General features: G+C 45.9%; 1 protein-coding gene across 1 annotated transcript; it reads right to left on the bottom strand.

Annotated features, from left to right (window-relative positions):
- Positions 1–3838: 3838 nt before the first annotated feature.
- On the bottom strand, positions 3839–9194 carry LOC148532110 (protein RD3-like). The gene is made up of 3 exons (XM_088468448.1): positions 9094–9194; positions 8436–8749; positions 3839–4151 (listed from the first exon to the last, which is right to left on the bottom strand). Exons 2-3 carry the CDS (start codon positions 8738–8740, stop codon positions 3839–3841), a joined length of 618 nt encoding a protein of 205 aa, XP_088324574.1. The 5' UTR covers positions 8741–8749; positions 9094–9194.
- Positions 9195–19561: the final 10367 nt, after the last annotated feature.

A 19561-nucleotide genomic window follows, 5' to 3' on the forward strand; every position in this document is an offset into this window, starting at 1 on the left:
TGACTTGTATCAGAAAATACATATGGATAGATGCATATCTAGTGGAAATCTGGACAAATGTACCACTCACTGTTACATTTATGGATGTCATTAAAAAATGACAAAAAATTATGGGACCAACATATTCCGTCCCATACACTGACTTCTGTCTCCTTTATCTCTCATTTTCCATAACAATGTTAATCTGAAATATCTATGATTTAATGGCAGAAAGTGAAAGAAGGTTCTGTATACATTTTGTATATCTAAGCAAAGACAGTGGAGGTAGCCATTGTACACCTAGGGCAAAATGTAATAGCCTCCAGGTTACGGAAACTTGTGATAGTTAAGTGATTTAGCAGCGAGATTTAAAGCCGCAATGTTCTATAAAGGCTTTCTATCTTGTGGCTAAGTAGCACTTTCTGCAAAATGGACAATTGCCCTAGTGTGTGTTACTTACATAGGGAAGACACTTCAGGTACTTTACAATGGGGAAACTGGAGAGGTACGGTGCAAAATCCTCTTCAATGAACATTTACTGTTTCATTTTGTGCAAGCGTCCCCCAAATTTGCACAGAAGTGCATGGGTTTACAGAACCAACACCAGCAAGATGGGGGAGTGTTGGGCAGAGTGAAGGCGTGCCTTGCTAAGTGCACAGTTAAAGCACGAGGGCCCCTTCTTATGTTGACTGTGCAAAACCAAGGATTTCATTTTACAGAATAAGAGGCCCCTTTCTCATTGATCACATACTCAGTGCGATCTGGGCGCGGTATTAGGGCCCATGATCGCATTGCAGTATGCAATCATAATGTTGGATGTATGAAAAAGGCACATGGAGAGGAGCTCAGAAAGGAGCCAGTCCCTTCCTATGTGCTGGGAATGAAGTGGCCACGTCAGCTGTGTCTTCACTCTTGTTCCGGAAAAACCTGCACATGTGTGGTCTACAGACAACGCATGTGTGGCGGGACGAATCCTCCTGGAAACCTCGTCCAGCTAGTTTTGCAATGTGAAGCCCACAAGCTACAGCAGCACATCCTCATCTTTAGATGGCGTTAGCTGTGGGGGCCAGGCTCCGGAATGCTTTGCATGGTAAATTTGATAGCATAGCATCCACCATAGAAATCTATGGATGCTGCAGCTGCTGTCAGAAATGGAGGGACAGCAGCAGATATCGGCGATATCTCCATAACACATCTGGGGAATGCTAAATATTTGCAGGTATCCCCCAAAAATGGGTGTTATCGGGGAATATGCCACAAATATTTAATGATAAATGGGCCCCTAAAGGTGGGTACATACTACAGACTAAAACGATATCGGCCCAATTTGTTGTCTCTGGGTAAATCGGAATGACAAATCGGGCATATCGTTAAGTGTGTGTGCTCGATTTGCAACATGGCATCCCACATTGCGCCATCGTTCACTGCATCATGCTAGTCTGTATGCACTTGTCGACGCAGGGTTCTGTCGCTTGTTGGTTCAGTCAGCTCCACATCGCTCTGATGTGTAGCCGCCACTATCACAATGAGACAAGCTGCTTTGCAGAAGGGAGCACGACCATCACCACTCTGATAACATCAACTGGAAGGATAGGATCAGGTCTTGTTCTTATGGGGTGTATTTTGCACCCTCCTGTTGCACTTCAGAGAGCACATTTAGAGGCACATTTGCCCAATATAAAAAAAAGTTTTAAACAAACTAAATCAGCACTTCCAGATGTGGTCCTCTACCTCTCATTATTAATTTAAGACATAAGAGGCTAAACCTAGCCGTATTTAACAGAAAACTGAACATTTTGATTAAACAAAAGGGGTGATAATAAGTTGGACTTTGATACAATGTTTAAATAGAGAGAATTTACTGCGCTCTGATATTACTGTTGAGACAAGAAACACAACCACGTATTCTGTCAATAAATCAATTTAATTCCCTAAAAAACACAGTGAAATATGGTACCATGTTTACACATAAAAAAGGAGAACACAGTATAGGACTCCACTATACAGAATTGCACACATTACAATATATATTAAAAATTGCACAGGGAAAGGAAACAAATGGAGGAGTTGATCAGGCTCCAATAATAAGTCTCCACTAACACCTGTGGCAGAGGGTAATACCAAAATGACTGGAGAGCCTAATAGGGGCTCTAGCATATAGAAATAACACTAACATTTGTTAGGTAACTCTCCCTATTAGTAATGGGACTTTATTATTGTGCGCCCATCACAGTGAAATACCAATCAATTGTTGTGGTAAAGTCCCGAGTGGTTTATTTAGCTTTAGCTGTAAGACTGACAACAATTGGACATTGTATAGCAAAATGAAAGTCCTGATAATAATCAGTTAACTACACAGCATCAGCTGCTGTCTTCACTCACATTATTGGAACTTCTCCCTATTCTAATATTTAAGAACTTTGTCTGCCGCTGACTACTGCTTGGCTTGGATAAGAGGTATCATCCTTCACCGCAAACCGGCGGCTCTACTATCAGCTCCTCTTGCTGGCTTCAACAGACGGGAGATACATCTACCCAGCGCCAGCTGACGTCTTTATTAACAGCGTCGATTGCTCCCTTCAAACAGGAGAGACGGAAGGTATTATCCCTCATATTAGCTGGTGGCTTTGCTATCAGTTCCCACTGCTGGGCTAAATAGACGGGAGGCCACTTCCTTTCACTGCTAGCCGGAGTCTCCGCTAAACAGCTTCCACTGCTCGTTCTGAGATTGAGCGTTTTTCATCACACGTGGATTTCAGACGGAGGTTTATACCGGCCAGAGAGGAATAGTGCCCCACTATACTACCACTGTATCAGCTGCTGGCTCCCGACTTTGAGCCATATAAGGACTACTAGTCTCATGATTAGAGACTGTGTTGCCTCATTCACAGGTACACTATTGACTTTGCTATTGTTTGTTCATGTTGTTGCAGCTGATGCTGTGTAGTTAACTGATTATTATCAGGACTTTCATTTTGCTATACAATGTCCAATTGTTGTCAGTCTTACAGCTAAAGCTGACTAAACCACTCGGGACTTTGCCACAACAATTGATTGGTATTTCACTGTGATGGGCGCACATTAATAAAGTCCCATTGCTAATAGGGAGAGTTACCTAACAAATTTTAGTGTTATTTCTATATGTTAGAGCCCCTATTAGGCTCTCCAGTCATTTTGGTATTACCCTCTGCCACAGGTGTTAGTGGAGACTTATTATTGGAGCCTGATCAACTCCTCCATTTGTTTCCTTTCCCTGTGCAATTTTTAATATATGTTGTAATATGTGCAATTCTGTATAGTGGAGTCCTATACTGTGTTCTCTTTTTTTATGTGTATACATGGTACCATATTTCACTGTGTTTTTTAGGGAATTAAATTGATTTATTGACAAAATACGTGGTTGTGTTTCTTGTCTCAACAGTAATATCAGAGCGCAGTAAATTCTCTCTATTTTTGCTTTAGTGAGGTTGGCAATCACCTCTGTACTTACTGCTGCATTGATATTGATTTGAGTCTCTGGCTGGGTAGCGCTAAGGTTTTTGTGTGTGTGTTTGATACAATGTTTACACTGAAAGTGCAGAGTGCACATCGTCTGATTTTTCCACCTACCCACAAACCTGGGAACATATCCCGTATATGGAGGCAACTCCTAAGACCAGAAAGCAGGCGTGCACCCTGAAATGGGCTGGGCACTAGTGCCAAATAAAACCTGCTTGCAGTGCGAAACCAATCCTGTGCTCTTTGTAAATGAGATCCACAGTGCAGGAGTCAGTACGCACAGATCTTGTATTTTAAAACATTACACAAAATCTGTACAGTTACCTCTTTGCAACAGACACTTTATGTGTGTAAACTAAGCTCAGTCACAATGCGCCTCCCTTGTGCAGCTGAATTCTGGCATGCTCTTACTCCGTGCTCTTCCAGAAGCTGCCACCTCACTATCGGTATCTGAGCCATGTGTGTCCTCCAGTTGAAAGGGGTTGACACGTAGACAGGGAGGCTTGAAATTAAATGTTGCCAGGCTCTTTGCCCTTCTGCGCTTCCCCCAGTGCCCATCCTGACTCTTTTTCCGTTGCTCCTCTTCCTGAGACGCAAAATCTTGTAGCACTGAACGAAAGAGACGTGGGATCTCTGTACCATCAGGCTCAAACTCCAACATCAACCTGCGGAATCTACACATGAAGTCAAGAGGTGAACCATTTAATATATGTTTATGTACGCTATATTGCAATAATGCTTTCCACTGCTCATAAATAAACAACTGTAGCTTAACTACCAGTAGGGGGTAGCAGTATAGATACTACCAATGCTGCATCTGTCCTCCTATGTGGTCCATGGGCAGCTTAATGAGCTGCAGGGGTATATCTAGGGGTCTGTGTGCCCCTGGCAAAATAATGGACTAGCGCCCCCCTCCCTCCATATTTTCCACCCATCAGTACACAGGGAAAGCGTTCAGACCCTGAAATGTTGGAGAGCCTGTCACTGACCCACGAAGTGCCGAGTCCCCGACACATGGTAACTAGCCGAGAGCCGCCCTTCTGCCCCAATCTATCAGCTGTCATGCTGGAGAATGAGCACTTTGCTGGAGACTTTTGTTTGTTCAGCAAAAGGGGAGAGAAGACAGATCTGCGTCCAGTGTTTAGTGATAAATGAGCCCAGCGAAACCCATTTATCTCCTGCTGGGAGCGTGGACACAACAGCAGATTTGCGGAAGATGTGATGTGTCACTACCAGGGTTTTGTGGCATGGAGGTTTGCGGTCCTTACCGGTGAGGGCGCTGTGGCGCGGTCCTTCTGTCGGGGGAGCTGGCATGTGGAGACTGGCATTGGCTATACACAGAGGTCTGCCAGCATTGGACCAACCTGGCAAGGGTAAGTCTAGTGGCATCTCTGTGTCACAGGTGTCTGGGCGCCGCCATGTTGTCTTTGGCCATGTGACATAGCAGGTCAGTCGTCTGTAGGTCACCTGCTCTCTCTGGCCTATCACGTTCCGCTACTGGGTGCTTAAGGGTGTTTGGAGCTCCCTCTAGTTGCCAGTGCAACGTGTTCACAGCGTAGCTGTGAGAGAGAGTTATCTGCGCTTCTGTACCCAGACTTTTGTTCCGGTGCTAGCCCTAGCTCCTTGTTGGCGTCGAAGCCGGATGATTGGCAGACAGGGTTTGCGCGACGCCATCTTGCAAATGGCGACAAGACTCCATCTTAGAAATAGGTCACACAGCACCATTTTGTCAAATCCACATAGTACAAAAAATACAACGCTAAATTGCTAATTAATAGCAATTCAAGACTTTTAACAATCTTCCCCAAACACATACCGACAGTGTTTAACATACATAAAAATGGCTTTCCAACACATTAAAATCACCACAGACTTAAATATGAACAGCGCAAAATAGTAGCAAATTAGTGGTGTTTTCCCTGCATTCACATTAACACATACACGCGATGTTAAACAGTGCACAACGCAAAATAGCTAATCATTAGCATTAGAACACTTTTATTAATCCTTCTCAAAATCATACTGTCAGTAGTCAAAACACCTAAGGATAACATTCCATCACACTGCAACACTTACACAGCGCTAGTTAGCGCTGAACTCCCTGCAATCTCAGTAAAACACCTAGCCGTGAGGTTAACACAAATCTCACAGCGCAGAGAGTGTAATATAGTTAAACTGCGCTGTGCATCTGAAACTCATTAGAACACTTTATACAATCCCTACACAACCAATACTGACTTAGTCCCACACACTCAAAGATACCTTTTCAGCCTAGCGCTGCTCACTAAGTACCCCACAGACTCCCAGACACACAACGCTATTTAGCGTTGTTTTCCCTTGCATACATACACTTAAAGCAATAGTTCCATAGTACAAAAGGGTTATTATTACGCAATTCATTCACAATGCCAGCATGTAAAGAAATGACTGTTTTCTGCAACTAAGGTTTAGTACATAATAAGTAGATCATGTTTGGTGCCATTCTGATCCGCTGTGTATTTGCTGATCTCCAGTTCTATCTGTGGGGAAATCGCTACAAGCATCTGCAAGTTATGAATTATGGGGAATTTAGTGATAGAATGTGCATTGTACGTAGTGTCCATTACTTAGTTATGCGGTGGGAAAAAGTACACAAAGAGCCACTTGGAGGCTGAACTTCTCAAGTTTGAATGGACCAATGGACTGTGCCGTAACGAAAGACTCAAGAAGAAGAACCAATGTGAAGATGCCAGCTCATGCCTATTGTATTGCTTATCTCTGTTCGGGTACATAACCAGGCTCTCTGACCTCTTCTTGCTGTGGACGGAGGTTTCTATTGCTGATGCCGGTATCTGGGACCAGAGCGCGTGCGTATGTAACAACTGTACCTTGGGTCTGTATGATTTATTTGCGCTAATTGTATCTAGATCACAGCGTGTAACCATCTGTTTTTATTGAATAATATCTTTTTGTGCTTTGGAACCACATTCAAAGTCTGAAGGCATTTATTTCTTGTGCGACTCATTACGCTGAGTAGCGACAATTTTAGAAGGTATAAGAAGGAAGATTGTTTAGAAGGTATAGGCAGGAATCGATTGTTAGAAGGTATAGATAGGTAGGAATCGATATCGGTCTCTGGCTCCCTGCATAGCCTGCACCGCTCTGCCTAGCCTTGCTCACTGCTGAGATCAGTCCTGTGCCTTCCACCAGACTCACTCCTGCCTGAACCTGTCTCCTCAGTTAACCCACTCCGGCCTGCACCACTCTCCTCAGTTCACGCATCACAGCATTTCCGGATCTGCATTTCAGCCAGCACCACTGCATTACTGGATGTCCCCTTCAGCCACTATTCAGCAAACCAGGATTTTCACTTCACTCCCACAGTTCATCTGGATTCATCTCTGCCACTGATCTGGATATTTGTTACTCCCATTCCCTGCAGCTCCCTTCAGCCACATATATCAGTTTATTTATTACTGGACTTTAGTTTATCTTTATTCATGTCTGCAAACAGCCACATTAAAACAACCCACCTTTCAGATTAAACCTGTGTCTGCTCCTGTTTCCACCCCTGGTCCACAACAAATACAGACTCTGACATGATGGCTTTGTAACCTGTCAGTGAGGACAGAGAGGCCGGCTCCTGTCCTTGTGACCCGCCTCCCTGGTACCTGTGCGGTGGGTGTGCTCCCGGCCTCCATGCATCCCTGCCCGCCGCCTAGCTGCTTAACTGCTCAGGCTTCGTGCAGTCACCGGGAACTCCATGCAGCAGGGATCTCCCAGCACAGCGGCTGCAGGGGCCGGCGGCAGTGACGTCACCGGAGGAAGGAAGAAGACTGGCGCCGCTACGCTACTACAGCAACGTGTAGAGACTTTCACAGTGCTGCTGGTACATTACACAGAACCCACTTACTACCTCCTCACCCACTACTCTCACCCCTTCTTTGGCCGCTGGTGGCACTGCCAGATGGCGCCCCCCCCCCTAGGTCAGCGCCCCTGGCGAGTGCCATCCTGGCCAATAGGTAGATACACCCCTGGCCCACAGGTAACTATCCCTACACTAACCCCTAAGCCTCCCCCTAACCCCCCTCCCCACAGCCTAACCCTCCCCCTAGTGCCTAACCCTAAACCTAACCCACCGGGATCGCAGACGCTGGGATGCAATACTCAAAATATTTCAGTATTGAACATAATCCTACTAGACTCTTTGATGCTTACCAACTACAGTATATATACAGACAGGCAGGTTAAACAAGCAAATGGACCAGTTATCATTCATACAACAAACCTTAAGAGTGTCTAAAATAATATATTAACTTTACAAAACTTAGACAAGGCAAGACCTGGTTCTTCAACCCTTGGAACATAGAGCCTACAGAAGAAAACCTCTTAGCATTGAACACCGCCTTCCAGGAACTCAGCCTACACATGCCTACCTTGTGCTCTGGGTTCCTATGGCTAAAATATATGTATGCACAAAAACATTTGTCACTAGCCAAATATATGTGTCCGTCTACATTTAGTTGTTAGGAAACTATGTTGTTGTAAGCTGCTGTAGAGCATTTTAAAAGATTTAGTTCAGCTAAATTCAAACTGTCACTATGGCTACCAGTGCCTTTTGTTGGTGATGCTGATGGAGTGTGCAAGATATATGGGAAAACATACCCTGTACTGTAAAATATATAGATCCATGAATTGTAGAAAGGAAAGCTGTAAGCCTGTTATACAGCTCTGCCTTGTGAGAGGATTCTGTAACAGGCTGTATTGGGCAGAGATTGGGGCCCCCTTTCTATGAGTGAACGCTAGTTGAGGTAAATTGATGAAGGAAGATAGGATAAAACACAGACAGAAACAGTAGGTATTATTTGGAGTTTATGAACAACTGTGAAGTATATTTTCCTTTCATTTTCTGCTATGGCTACGTCCTAAATTGCCCACCTTTGTAAATATATAATTTTAAGATGTTCATGTCAATGTACCTGAGTATGACAGGGCCACACTGTGAGGGGCTTATTTTAGAGCAAATGTCTCTAAGCTCCAGCTGGTCACCTGGACTGATTTGGTAGCCCTGGCGTGGGACAGAAGCTAGCCATGTGTAATCCACCCCACTCTTCACTCGCCGATATTCAATGAGCCGCTCACGCTGCTGCTTTTCTGCACGTTTCAGATGTGATCCCAGTTCCAGCATCAGAGTCTCCGTTACCAGTTCTGAACTACTCTTGGGTTCCAGCTTCATTGCTGAGCCATCAGGGTCATTCCAGCCAAACAGGCCTGCTAGGAACATGGTATACACCTAGTAGAGACATAACCACATAGATTAAGTATAGAGCATTATAAATGTTTGTGACTGTAATTTATTGTACAATGCTGAAGTATTTATAGTGCTGCATAAAAGTGTAATACAATTCCCATCATTCATTTTTATATCAATATCATTGTAAATATGGATAACATTAATGCTATCCAGATATTCACAGGCAAATCAGTCATCCTTAGACAAATAAATTCTATGTGCAGTTCATGGTGATCCCAATTAAATGGGATGAAAATTATCCAGAAAACGTACTAACGTACTGATGTCTTATCAATAATAGAGCTGGATAATGTTATACGATGAAGACATGGACATGTCATTACCTGTAATATTCTCCTTCAGAAAGTATCCTCTGTACTGCTGGCTGCTTCAGGGGTACCAGCTCCTAATTCAAGTCTTCTTTGTTGTTTAGCTTCTGTATCTTTTTTTTATTATTATTATTCCCTTATATTTTTGGCTTCTTAGTTTCCCTCTTCCTTTCTCTTTTCAGTTGCTTTTTTGCCTTAAATCCTTTCCCCTGTTCCTCCTCCCCTTGTACCTCCCAAGCTACTCTTGTCATTTTCCCAGCTCTACATTTTAAAGCTCAATTTAATGCCTTGTAATCTGGGGATTCCACCTAGTCAGCATTATTCACATTGGGAGACGGTGAACTGTTTACATAACCATACACATTATGAAAGCTCACAACATGCACGTGTGGTAAGAGGTATACAGCTTTTTCTCTTGCTGGACATTATTAATCCTGTACAAACATCAACTGTCGTGAAGTCAGTTATATTTTTGTCCATTTTAATCATTCTGAAATTAAAAAAGTACTATGCCCCCCCTCCCTCGCACACACCACCCATAGTAAATATGTACATGTACTGCAGAACATGTGATAATAATAATGATAGGTTAAGAGAAAGTTTTTCTTGATTTGGAGTCACTATGGTCCTAATTCTGAGTTGCACGCACTGACGATGCAAAAAGCAGTGGAACAATGTTTTTCTACTGCTTTATGCTAAGTTACACCAAGCATGCATTCCTGGGTGGTGATTATCAATTTATTTACATCTCTTTTTATTCAAATCTATATATATATATATATATTATATATATTAGGGGTGAGCGGGTTCGGATTTCTGAAATCCGAACCCCCCCGAGCCCCCCCGATCCGAGTCCGATCCGAGTCAGGCTCGACTTTTCCCGCCTGACTCGGATCTGAAATCGAGGCAAAACGTCATCATCCCGCCTTCCGAGTCTCGCGGGTTTTGGATCCTATATAAGGTACCCGCGTCGGCGCCATTTTCTCACTCGGCTGTGGACAGTGAAGAGGGAGGGTGGGAGTTAGGGCTGTGTAGTGTAGTGTAGTGTAGTGTAGTGTAGTGCTGCTGTTGTCCACTACTTCAAAGTCCATAGGGGCTGGCTGTGTTGTGCTGTGCTGCTGTTGTTAATAGGGGCTGTGTCCACTACTTCAAAGTCCATAGGGGCTGGCTGGACTGTGTTGTGCAGTCAGTTCTCCATAGGGGCTGTGTCCACTCCAAAGTCCTGTGCAGTGTCCCAGTCCTAAAGGAGTGCTGTAGTGTTGTCCAGGGGGTGCTCTGTCCATCAGGGGTGCTCCCCCCAAGTGCTAAAAAAATAATATATTTTCTGTGTTTGTGAATTGTGTGCGCAGTAGCCGCACGTGCATCAACAAAGTAGTGCCAAGCGTGCGCCTGTGTCATAAGTAAAGGGCCGGCTGGCTTGACCGTTAAAGGGTGCTGTAACCCCCGAAAGTACACTCCAGTCCAAACCAAAAAAAAATTATTTTCTGTGTTTGTGAATTGTGTGCGCAGTAGCCGCACGTGCATCAACAAAGTAGTGCCAAGCGTGCGCCTGTGTCATAAGTAAAGGGCCGGCTGGCTTGACCGTTAAGGGTGCTGTAACCCCCGAAAGTACACTCCAGTCCAAACCAAAAAAAAAATTATTTTCTGTGTTTGTGAATTGTGTGCGCAGTAGCCGCACGTGCATCAACAAAGTAGTGCCAAGCGTGCGCCTGTGTCATAAGTAAAGGGCCGGCTGGCTTGACCGTTAAGGGTGCTGTAACCCCCGAAAGTACACTCCAGTCCAAACCAAAAAAAAAATTATTTTCTGTGTTTGTGAATTGTGTGCGCAGTAGCCGCACGTGCATCAACAAAGTAGTGCCAAGAGTGCACCTGTGTCATAAGTAAAGGGCCGGCTGGCTTGACCGTTAAGGGTGCTGTAACCCCCGAAAGTACACTCCAGTCCAAACCAAAAAAAAAATTATTTTCTGTGTTTGTGAATTGTGTGCGCAGTAGCCGCACGTGCATCAACAAAGTAGTGCCAAGCGTGCGCCTGTGTCATAAGTAAAGGGCCGGCTGGCTTGACCGTTAAAGGGTGCTGTAACCCCCAAAGTACACTCCAGTCCAAACCAAAAAAAAAATTATTTTCTGTGTTTGTGAATTGTGTGCGCAGTAGCCGCACGTGCATCAACAAAGTAGTGCCAAGCGTGCGCCTGTGTCATAAGTAAAGGGCCGGCTGGCTTGACCGTTAAAGGGTGCTGTAACCCCCGAAAGTACACTCCAGTCCAAACCAAAAAAAAATTATTTTCTGTGTTTGTGAATTGTGTGCGCAGTAGCCGCACGTGCATCAACAAAGTAGTGCCAAGCGTGCGCCTGTGTCATAAGTAAAGGGCCGGCTGGCTTGACCGTTAAGGGTGCTGTAACCCCCGAAAGTACACTCCAGTCCAAACCAAAAAAAAAATTATTTTCTGTGTTTGTGAATTGTGTGCGCAGTAGCCGCACGTGCATCAACAAAGTAGTGCCAAGCGTGCGCCTGTGTCATAAGTAAAGGGCCGGCTGGCTTGACCGTTAAGGGTGCTGTAACCCCCGAAAGTACACTCCAGTCCAAACCAAAAAAAAAATTATTTTCTGTGTTTGTGAATTGTGTGCGCAGTAGCCGCACGTGCATCAACAAAGTAGTGCCAAGAGTGCACCTGTGTCATAAGTAAAGGGCCGGCTGGCTTGACCGTTAAGGGTGCTGTAACCCCCGAAAGTACACTCCAGTCCAAACCAAAAAAAAAATTATTTTCTGTGTTTGTGAATTGTGTGCGCAGTAGCCGCACGTGCATCAACAAAGTAGTGCCAAGCGTGCGCCTGTGTCATAAGTAAAGGGCCGGCTGGCTTGACCGTTAAAGGGTGCTGTAACCCCCAAAGTACACTCCAGTCCAAACCAAAAAAAAAATTATTTTCTGTGTTTGTGAATTGTGTGCGCAGTAGCCGCACGTGCATCAACAAAGTAGTGCCAAGCGTGCGCCTGTGTCATAAGTAAAGGGCCGGCTGGCTTGACCGTTAAAGGGTGCTGTAACCCCCGAAAGTACACTCTAGTCCAAACCAAAAAAAAATAATTTTCTGTGTTTGTGAATTGTGTGCGCAGTAGCCGCACGTGCATCAACAAAGTAGTGCCAAGCGTGCGCCTGTGTCATAAGTAAAGGGCCGGCTGGCTTGACCGTTAAGGGTGCTGTAACCCCCGAAAGTACACTCCAGTCCAAACCAAAAAAAAAATTATTTTCTGTGTTTGTGAATTGTGTGCGCAGTAGCCGCACGTGCATCAACAAAGTAGTGCCAAGCGTGCGCCTGTGTCATAAGTAAAGGGCCGGCTGGCTTGACCGTTAAAGGGTGCTGTAACCCCCAAAGTACACTCCAGTCCAAACCAAAAAAAAAATTATTTTCTGTGTTTGTGAATTGTGTGCGCAGTAGCCGCACGTGCATCAACAAAGTAGTGCCAAGCGTGCGCCTGTGTCATAAGTAAAGGGCCGGCTGGCTTGACCGTTAAAGGGTGCTGTAACCCCCGAAAGTACACTCCAGTCCAAACCAAAAAAAAATTATTTTCTGTGTTTGTGAATTGTGTGCGCAGTAGCCGCACGTGCATCAACAAAGTAGTGCCAAGCGTGCGCCTGTGTCATAAGTAAAGGGCCGGCTGGCTTGACCGTTAAAGGGTGCTGTAACCCCCGAAAGTACACTCCAGTCCAAACCAAAAAAAAATTATTTTCTGTGTTTGTGAATTGTGTGCGCAGTAGCCGCACGTGCATCAACAAAGTAGTGCCAAGCGTGCGCCTGTGTCATAAGTAAAGGGCCGGCTGGCTTGACCGTTAAAGGGTGCTGTAACCCCCGAAAGTACACTCCAGTCCAAACCAAAAAAAAATTATTTTCTGTGTTTGTGAATTGTGTGCGCAGTAGCCGCACGTGCATCAACAAAGTAGTGCCAAGCGTGCGCCTGTGTCATAAGTAAAGGGCCGGCTGGCTTGACCGTTAAAGGGTGCTGTAACCCCCGAAAGTACACTCCAGTCCAAACCAAAAAAAAATTATTTTCTGTGTTTGTGAATTGTGTGCGCAGTAGCCGCACGTGCATCAACAAAGTAGTGCCAAGCGTGCGCCTGTGTCATAAGTAAAGGGCCGGCTGGCTTGACCGTTAAGGGTGCTGTAACCCCCGAAAGTACACTCCAGTCCAAACCAAAAAAAAATTATTTTCTGTGTTTGTGAATTGTGTGCGCAGTAGCCGCACGTGCATCAACAAAGTAGTGCCAAGCGTGCGCCTGTGTCATAAGTAAAGGGCCGGCTGGCTTGACCGTTAAAGGGTGCTGTAACCCCCGAAAGTACACTCCAGTCCAAACCAAAAAAAAATTATTTTCTGTGTTTGTGAATTGTGTGCGCAGTAGCCGCACGTGCATCAACAAAGTAGTGCCAAGCGTGCGCCTGTGTCATAAGTAAAGGGCCGGCTGGCTTGACCGTTAAAGGGTGCTGTAACCCCCGAAAGTACACTCCAGTCCAAACCAAAAAAAAATTATTTTCTGTGTTTGTGAATTGTGTGCGCAGTAGCCGCACGTGCATCAACAAAGTAGTGCCAAGCGTGCGCCTGTGTCATAAGTAAAGGGCCGGCTGGCTTGACCGTTAAGGGTGCTGTAACCCCCGAAAGTACACTCCAGTCCAAACCAAAAAAAAAATTATTTTCTGTGTTTGTGAATTGTGTGCGCAGTAGCCGCACGTGCATCAACAAAGTAGTGCCAAGCGTGCGCCTGTGTCATAAGTAAAGGGCCGGCTGGCTTGACCGTTAAAGGGTGCTGTAACCCCCGAAAGTACACTCCAGTCCAAACCAAAAAAAAAATTATTTTCTGTGTTTGTGAATTGTGTGCGCAGTAGCCGCACGTGCATCAACAAAGTAGTGCCAAGCGTGCGCCTGTGTCATAAGTAAAGGGCCGGCTGGCTTGACCGTTAAAGGGTGCTGTAACCCCCAAAGTACACTCCAGTCCAAACAAAAAAAAAAATTATTTTCTGTGTTTGTGAATTGTGTGCGCAGTAGCCGCACGTGCATCAACAAAGTAGTGCCAAGCGTGCGCCTGTGTCATAAGTAAAGGGCCGGCTGGCTTGACCGTTAAAGGGTGCTGTAACCCCCGAAAGTACACTCCAGTCCAAACCAAAAAAAAATTATTTTCTGTGTTTGTGAATTGTGTGCGCAGTAGCCGCACGTGCATCAACAAAGTAGTGCCAAGCGTGCACCTGTGTCATAAGTAAAGGGCCAGCTGGCTTGACCGTTAAGGGTGCTGTAACCCCCGAAAGTACACTCCAGTCCAAACCAAAAAAAAAATTATTTTCTGTGTTTGTGAATTGTGTGCGCAGTAGCCGCACGTGCATCAACAAAGTAGTGCCAAGCGTGCGCCTGTGTCATAAGTAAAGGGCCGGCTGGCTTGACCGTTAAAGGGTGCTGTAACCCCCGAAAGTACACTCCAGTCCAAACCAAAAAAAAATTATTTTCTGTATTTGTGAATTGTGTGCGCAGTAGCCGCACGTGCATCAACAAAGTAGTGCCAAGCGTGCGCCTGTGTCATAAGTAAAGGGCTGGCTGGCTTGACCGTTAAAGGGTGCTGTAACCCCCGAAAGTACACTCCAGTCCAAACCAAAAAAAAATTATTTTCTGTGTTTGTGAATTGTGTGCGCAGTAGCCGCACGTGCATCAACAAAGTAGTGCCAAGCGTGCGCCTGTGTCATAAGTAAAGGGCCGGCTGGCTTGACCGTTAAAGGGTGCTGTAACCCACAAAGTACACTCCAGTCCAAACCAAAAAAAAAATTATTTTCTGTGTTTAGCCGCACGTATATATCAAATCGAAATAACATAAATGGAGGACCAAACTTTCTCCGATAAAAATAAAATAGAGAAAGATCAAGAACCACTTCCTCCTAGTGCTGAAGCTGCTGCCACTAGTCATGACATAGACGATAACATGCCATCAACGTCGTCTGCCAAGGCCGATGCCCAATGTCATAGTAGAGGGCACATACAATCCCAAATGGCAAAGTTCAGGAAAATGACCTTGAAAAAGACATTTAAATCAGCTGAAGAGAAACGTAAACTTGCCAATATGCCATTTACGACACGGAGTGGCAAGGAACGGCTAAGGTCGATCCCTAGTATGTTCATGACTAGTGGTTCAGCTTCACATGACGATGGAAGCCCTCCTCCCACTAAAAAAATCAAAAGAGTTAAGCTGGCAAAAGCACAGCGAAGAACTGTGCTTTCTAAGAAGATATCACAAATCCCCAAGGAGAGTCCAAGTGTGGTGGTGGTTGCGATGCCTGACCTTCCCAGCACTGGACGGGAAGAGGTGGCTCTTTCCACCATTTGCACGCCCCCTGCAAGTGCTGAAAGGAGCACCCACAGTCCACTTGCTGATATGCAAATTGAAGATGTCACTGTTGAAGTACAACAGGATGAGGATACTGGTGTAGCTGGCGCTGAGGAGGAAGTTGGCGAGGAGGATTCTGATGGTGATGTGGTTTGTTTAAATCAGGCTCCGGGGGAGACAGTTGTTGTCCGTGGGATGAAAAAGCCCATCACGGTCATGCCTGGGCAGAAGACCAAACATTCCACCTCTTTGGTCTGGCAATATTTCTATCCAAATCCGGACAACAACTGTCTTGCCATATGTACCATATGTAAAGGTGAAATAAGTAGGGGTAGGGACGTCAACCACCTAGGAACATCCTCCCTTATACGGCACCTGCAGCGCGTTCATAAAAAATTACTGTCAAGTTCAGAAACTTTGGCTAAGACCGTAAGCAGTCCAGGGACACCTAAATCCCGTTGTCCTGTTGTATCCAAGCGCCTGCAAACCACACCGTCAACTCCCTCCTCGTCAATTTCCTCCTTAGTCAGGATCGGAAGTAGTCCTGCAGGCCATGTCACTGGCATGACTGACTCTCCTATCCGGGATTCCTCTGGAGGATCCTGCATTGCTACGCCTACTGCTGCCCTATATATTAGGGGTGTGCACCGGCCACTTTTCGTGTTTTGTGTTTTGGTTTTGGATCTGGATCTTTCTTCGTGTTTTGGATCTGGATTGGTTTTGCCAAAACCACCCTTCCGTGTTTTGGGTGCTGGGTTTTGTGTTTTGGATCTGTATTTTTTTTTAAAAAAGCATAAAAACAGCTAAAATCACAGAATGTGTTGGTTTTTCTGCTCCTATGCTATTATTAACCTCAATAACCTTAATTTCCACTCATTTCCAGTCTATTCTGAACACCTCACACCTCACAATAGTGTTTTTATGTCCAAAAGGTTGCACCAAGGTAGCTGGATGACTATGCTAAGCGACACGAGTGGGCGGCACAAACACGTGACCCATCTAGGAGTGATACTGCAGTGGCAGACAGGATGGCAGTTTGAAAAACTAGGCCCCAAACAGTACATAATGCAAAGAAAAAAAAGAGGTGCAAGATGGAATTGTCCTTGGGCCCTCCCACCCACCCTTATGTTGTATAAACAGGACATGCACACTTTAACAAAGCAATCATTTCAGCGCCAGGGTCTGCCACACAACTGTGGCTGAAATGATTGGTTCGTTTGGGCCCCCACAAAACAAGCTGGCAATTAATCTGTCCCTGCACAAACTGGCTCTACGGAGGCAAGATGTCGTCCTCATCCTCCTCATCCACCGATTCCTCACCCTCTTCAGTGTTGTGTACATCCTCATCCTCACAGACTATTAACTCGTCCCCACTGGAATCCACCACCACAGGTCCCTCTGTACGTTCTGGAGGCTGGTCTCCCTGGAAGAGTTGATAATTCATTTTTATGAACATCATCTTCTCCACATTTTGTGGAAGCAACCTCCTATGCCTTTCGCTGACAAGGTTCCCGGCTGCACTAAACACTCTTTCGGAGTACACACTGGAGGGGGGGCAACTCAGGTAAAATAGAGCCAGTTTGTACAGGGGCCTCCAAATTGCCTCTTTTTCCTGCCAGTACAGGTATGGACTGTCTGACATGTCTACTTGGATGCTGTCACCAATGTAATCCTCCACCATTCTGTCAATGGTGACAGTATCATATGTAGTGACAGTAGACATGTCAGAAATTGTTGCCAGGTCCTTCAGTCCGGACCAGATGTCCAAACTTGGTCCTGCCTGCCCTGCATCACCGCCAGCGGGTTGCTTAGGATACCTAAGTTTTTTCCTGGCAGCCCCAGTTGCGGGAGAAAATGAAGAAGGAGCTGTTGACGTGTCACGTTCCGCTTCAGTTGACAGTGTGTTCACCAGCAGGTCTTTGCACCTCTGCAGGCTTGTGTCGGCCGGAAAGAGAGACACCACATAGGCTTTAAACCTAGGATCGAGCACGGTGGCCAAAATGTAGTGGTCTGATTTCAACAGAATGACCACCCTGGAATCCTGGCAAAGCGAATGAAGGGCTTCATCCACAAGTCCCACATGCCAAGCGGAATCGCTCCGTCTTAGCTCCTCCTTCACTTTCTCCAGCTGCTTCTGCAAAAGCCTGATGAGGGGAATGACCTGACTCAAGCTGGCAGTGTCTGAACTGACTTCACGTGTGGCAAGTTCGAAGGGCTGGAGAACCTTGCACAACACGCAAATCATTCTCCACTGCGCTTGAGTCAGGTGCATACCCCCTCCTTTGTCTATGTCATAGGTGGATGTATAGGCTTGAATGGCCTTTTGCTGCTCCTCCATCCTCTGAAGCATATAGAGGGTTGAGTTCAACCGCGTCACAACCTCTTGCTTCAGGTGATGGCAGGGCAGGTTCAAGAGTTTGCTTGCGCTCCAGTCTTCGGCACGCAGTCGCTGAATGGCGAAAGTGGCCAGAAATTTTTCGGGCCACCCAAAGCGTCTCCTGCATGCCCCTGTTGCTTTTCAGAAAATTCTGCACCACCAAGTTTATTGTGTGAGCAAAACATGGGACGTGCTGGAATTTGCCCAGATGTAATGCCCGCACAATATTGGTGGCGTTGTCAGATATCACAAATCCCCAGGAGAGTCTAAGTGGGGTAAGCCACTGGGCGATGATTTCCCTCAGTTTCTCTAAGAGGTTGTCGGCGGTGTGCCTCTTACTGAAACCGGTGATACAAAGCGTAACCTGCCTTGGAACGAGCTGGCGTTTCTGAGATGCTGCTACTGGTGATGCTGCTGCTGTTGCTGCGTAAGGTGATACATCTACCCAGTGGGCTGTCACAGTCATATAGTCTTTAGTCTGCCCTGTTCCACTTGTCCACATGTCCGTGGTTAAGTGGACATTGGGTACAACGGCATTTTTCAGGACACTGAGGACACTTTTTCTGACGTTTCTGTACAGTCTCGGTATCGCCTGCCTAGTGAAGTGGAATCTAGACGGGATTTGGAACCGGGGACACACTACCTCCATCAATTGTCTAAATCCCACTGCACTAATGGTGGATACCGGACGCACATCTAACACCAACATAGCAGTCAAGGCCTCAGTTATACGTTTTGCTTCAGGATGACTGCTGTCGTACTTCATCCTCCTCGCTAAGGACTGTTGGAGGGTCAATTGTTTAGTAAAAGTAGTGGTGTTCCTACTTCCTCTCTGGGATGATGAACGACTCCCAGCAGCAGCAACAGCAGCAGCGGCAGCAGGAGGCGTAGCAATGCAGGATCCTCCAGAGGAATCCCGGATAGGAGAGTCAGTCATGCCAGTGACATGGCCTGCAGGACTACTTCCGATCCTGACTAAGGAGGAAATTGACGAGGAGGGAGTTGACGGTGTGGTTTGCAGGCGCTTGGATACAACAGGACAACGGGATTTAGGTGTCCCTGGACTGCTTACGGTCTTAGCCAAAGTTTCTGAACTTGACAGTAACTTTTTATGAACGCGCTGCAGGTGCCATATAAGGGAGGATGTTCCTAGGTGGTTAACGTCCCTACACCTACTTATTCCACCTTTACATATGGTACATATGGCAAGACAGTTATTGTCTGGATTTGGATAGAAATATTGCCAGACCAAAGAGGTGGAATGTTTGGTCTTCTGCCCAGGCATGACCGTGATGGGCTTTTTCATCCCAAGGACAACAACTGTCTCCCCCGGAGCCTGATTTAAACAAACCACATCACCATCAGAATCCTCCTCGTCAACTTCCTCCTCAGCGCCAGCTACACCAGTATCCTCATCCTGTTGTACTTCAACAGTGACATCTTCAATTTGCATATCAGCAAGTGGACTGTGGGTGCTCCTTTCAGCACTTGCAGGGGGCGTGCAAATGATGGAAAGAGCCACCTCTTCCCGTCCAGTGCTGGGAAGGTCAGGCATCGCAACCACCACCACACTTGGACTCTCCTTGGGGATTTGTGATATCTTCTTAGAACGCACAGTTCTTCGCTGTGCTTTTGCCAGCTTAACTCGTTTGATTTTTTTAGTGGTAGGAGGGCTTCCATCGTCATGTGAAGCTGAACCACTAATCATGAACATAGGGAAAGACCTTAGCCATTCCTTGCAACTCCGTGTCGT

This window comes from Taudactylus pleione, unplaced genomic scaffold, assembly GCF_031769625.1.
Source record: "Taudactylus pleione unplaced genomic scaffold, aTauple2 ptg000085l, whole genome shotgun sequence".
NCBI lineage: Eukaryota > Metazoa > Chordata > Amphibia > Anura > Myobatrachidae > Taudactylus > Taudactylus pleione.

Bases quoted from the DNA above. Each gene is read 5' to 3' on its own strand.
- LOC148532110 (XM_088468448.1), bottom strand. From the start codon at position 8,740: ATGTTCCTAGCAGGCCTGTTTGGCTGGAATGACCCTGATGGCTCAGCA. The intron at 4,152-8,435 runs GTACATTGACAT...CTTCATGTGTAG, and splicing joins TGTGGCCCTGTCATACTCAG to ATTCCGCAGGTTGATGTTGG.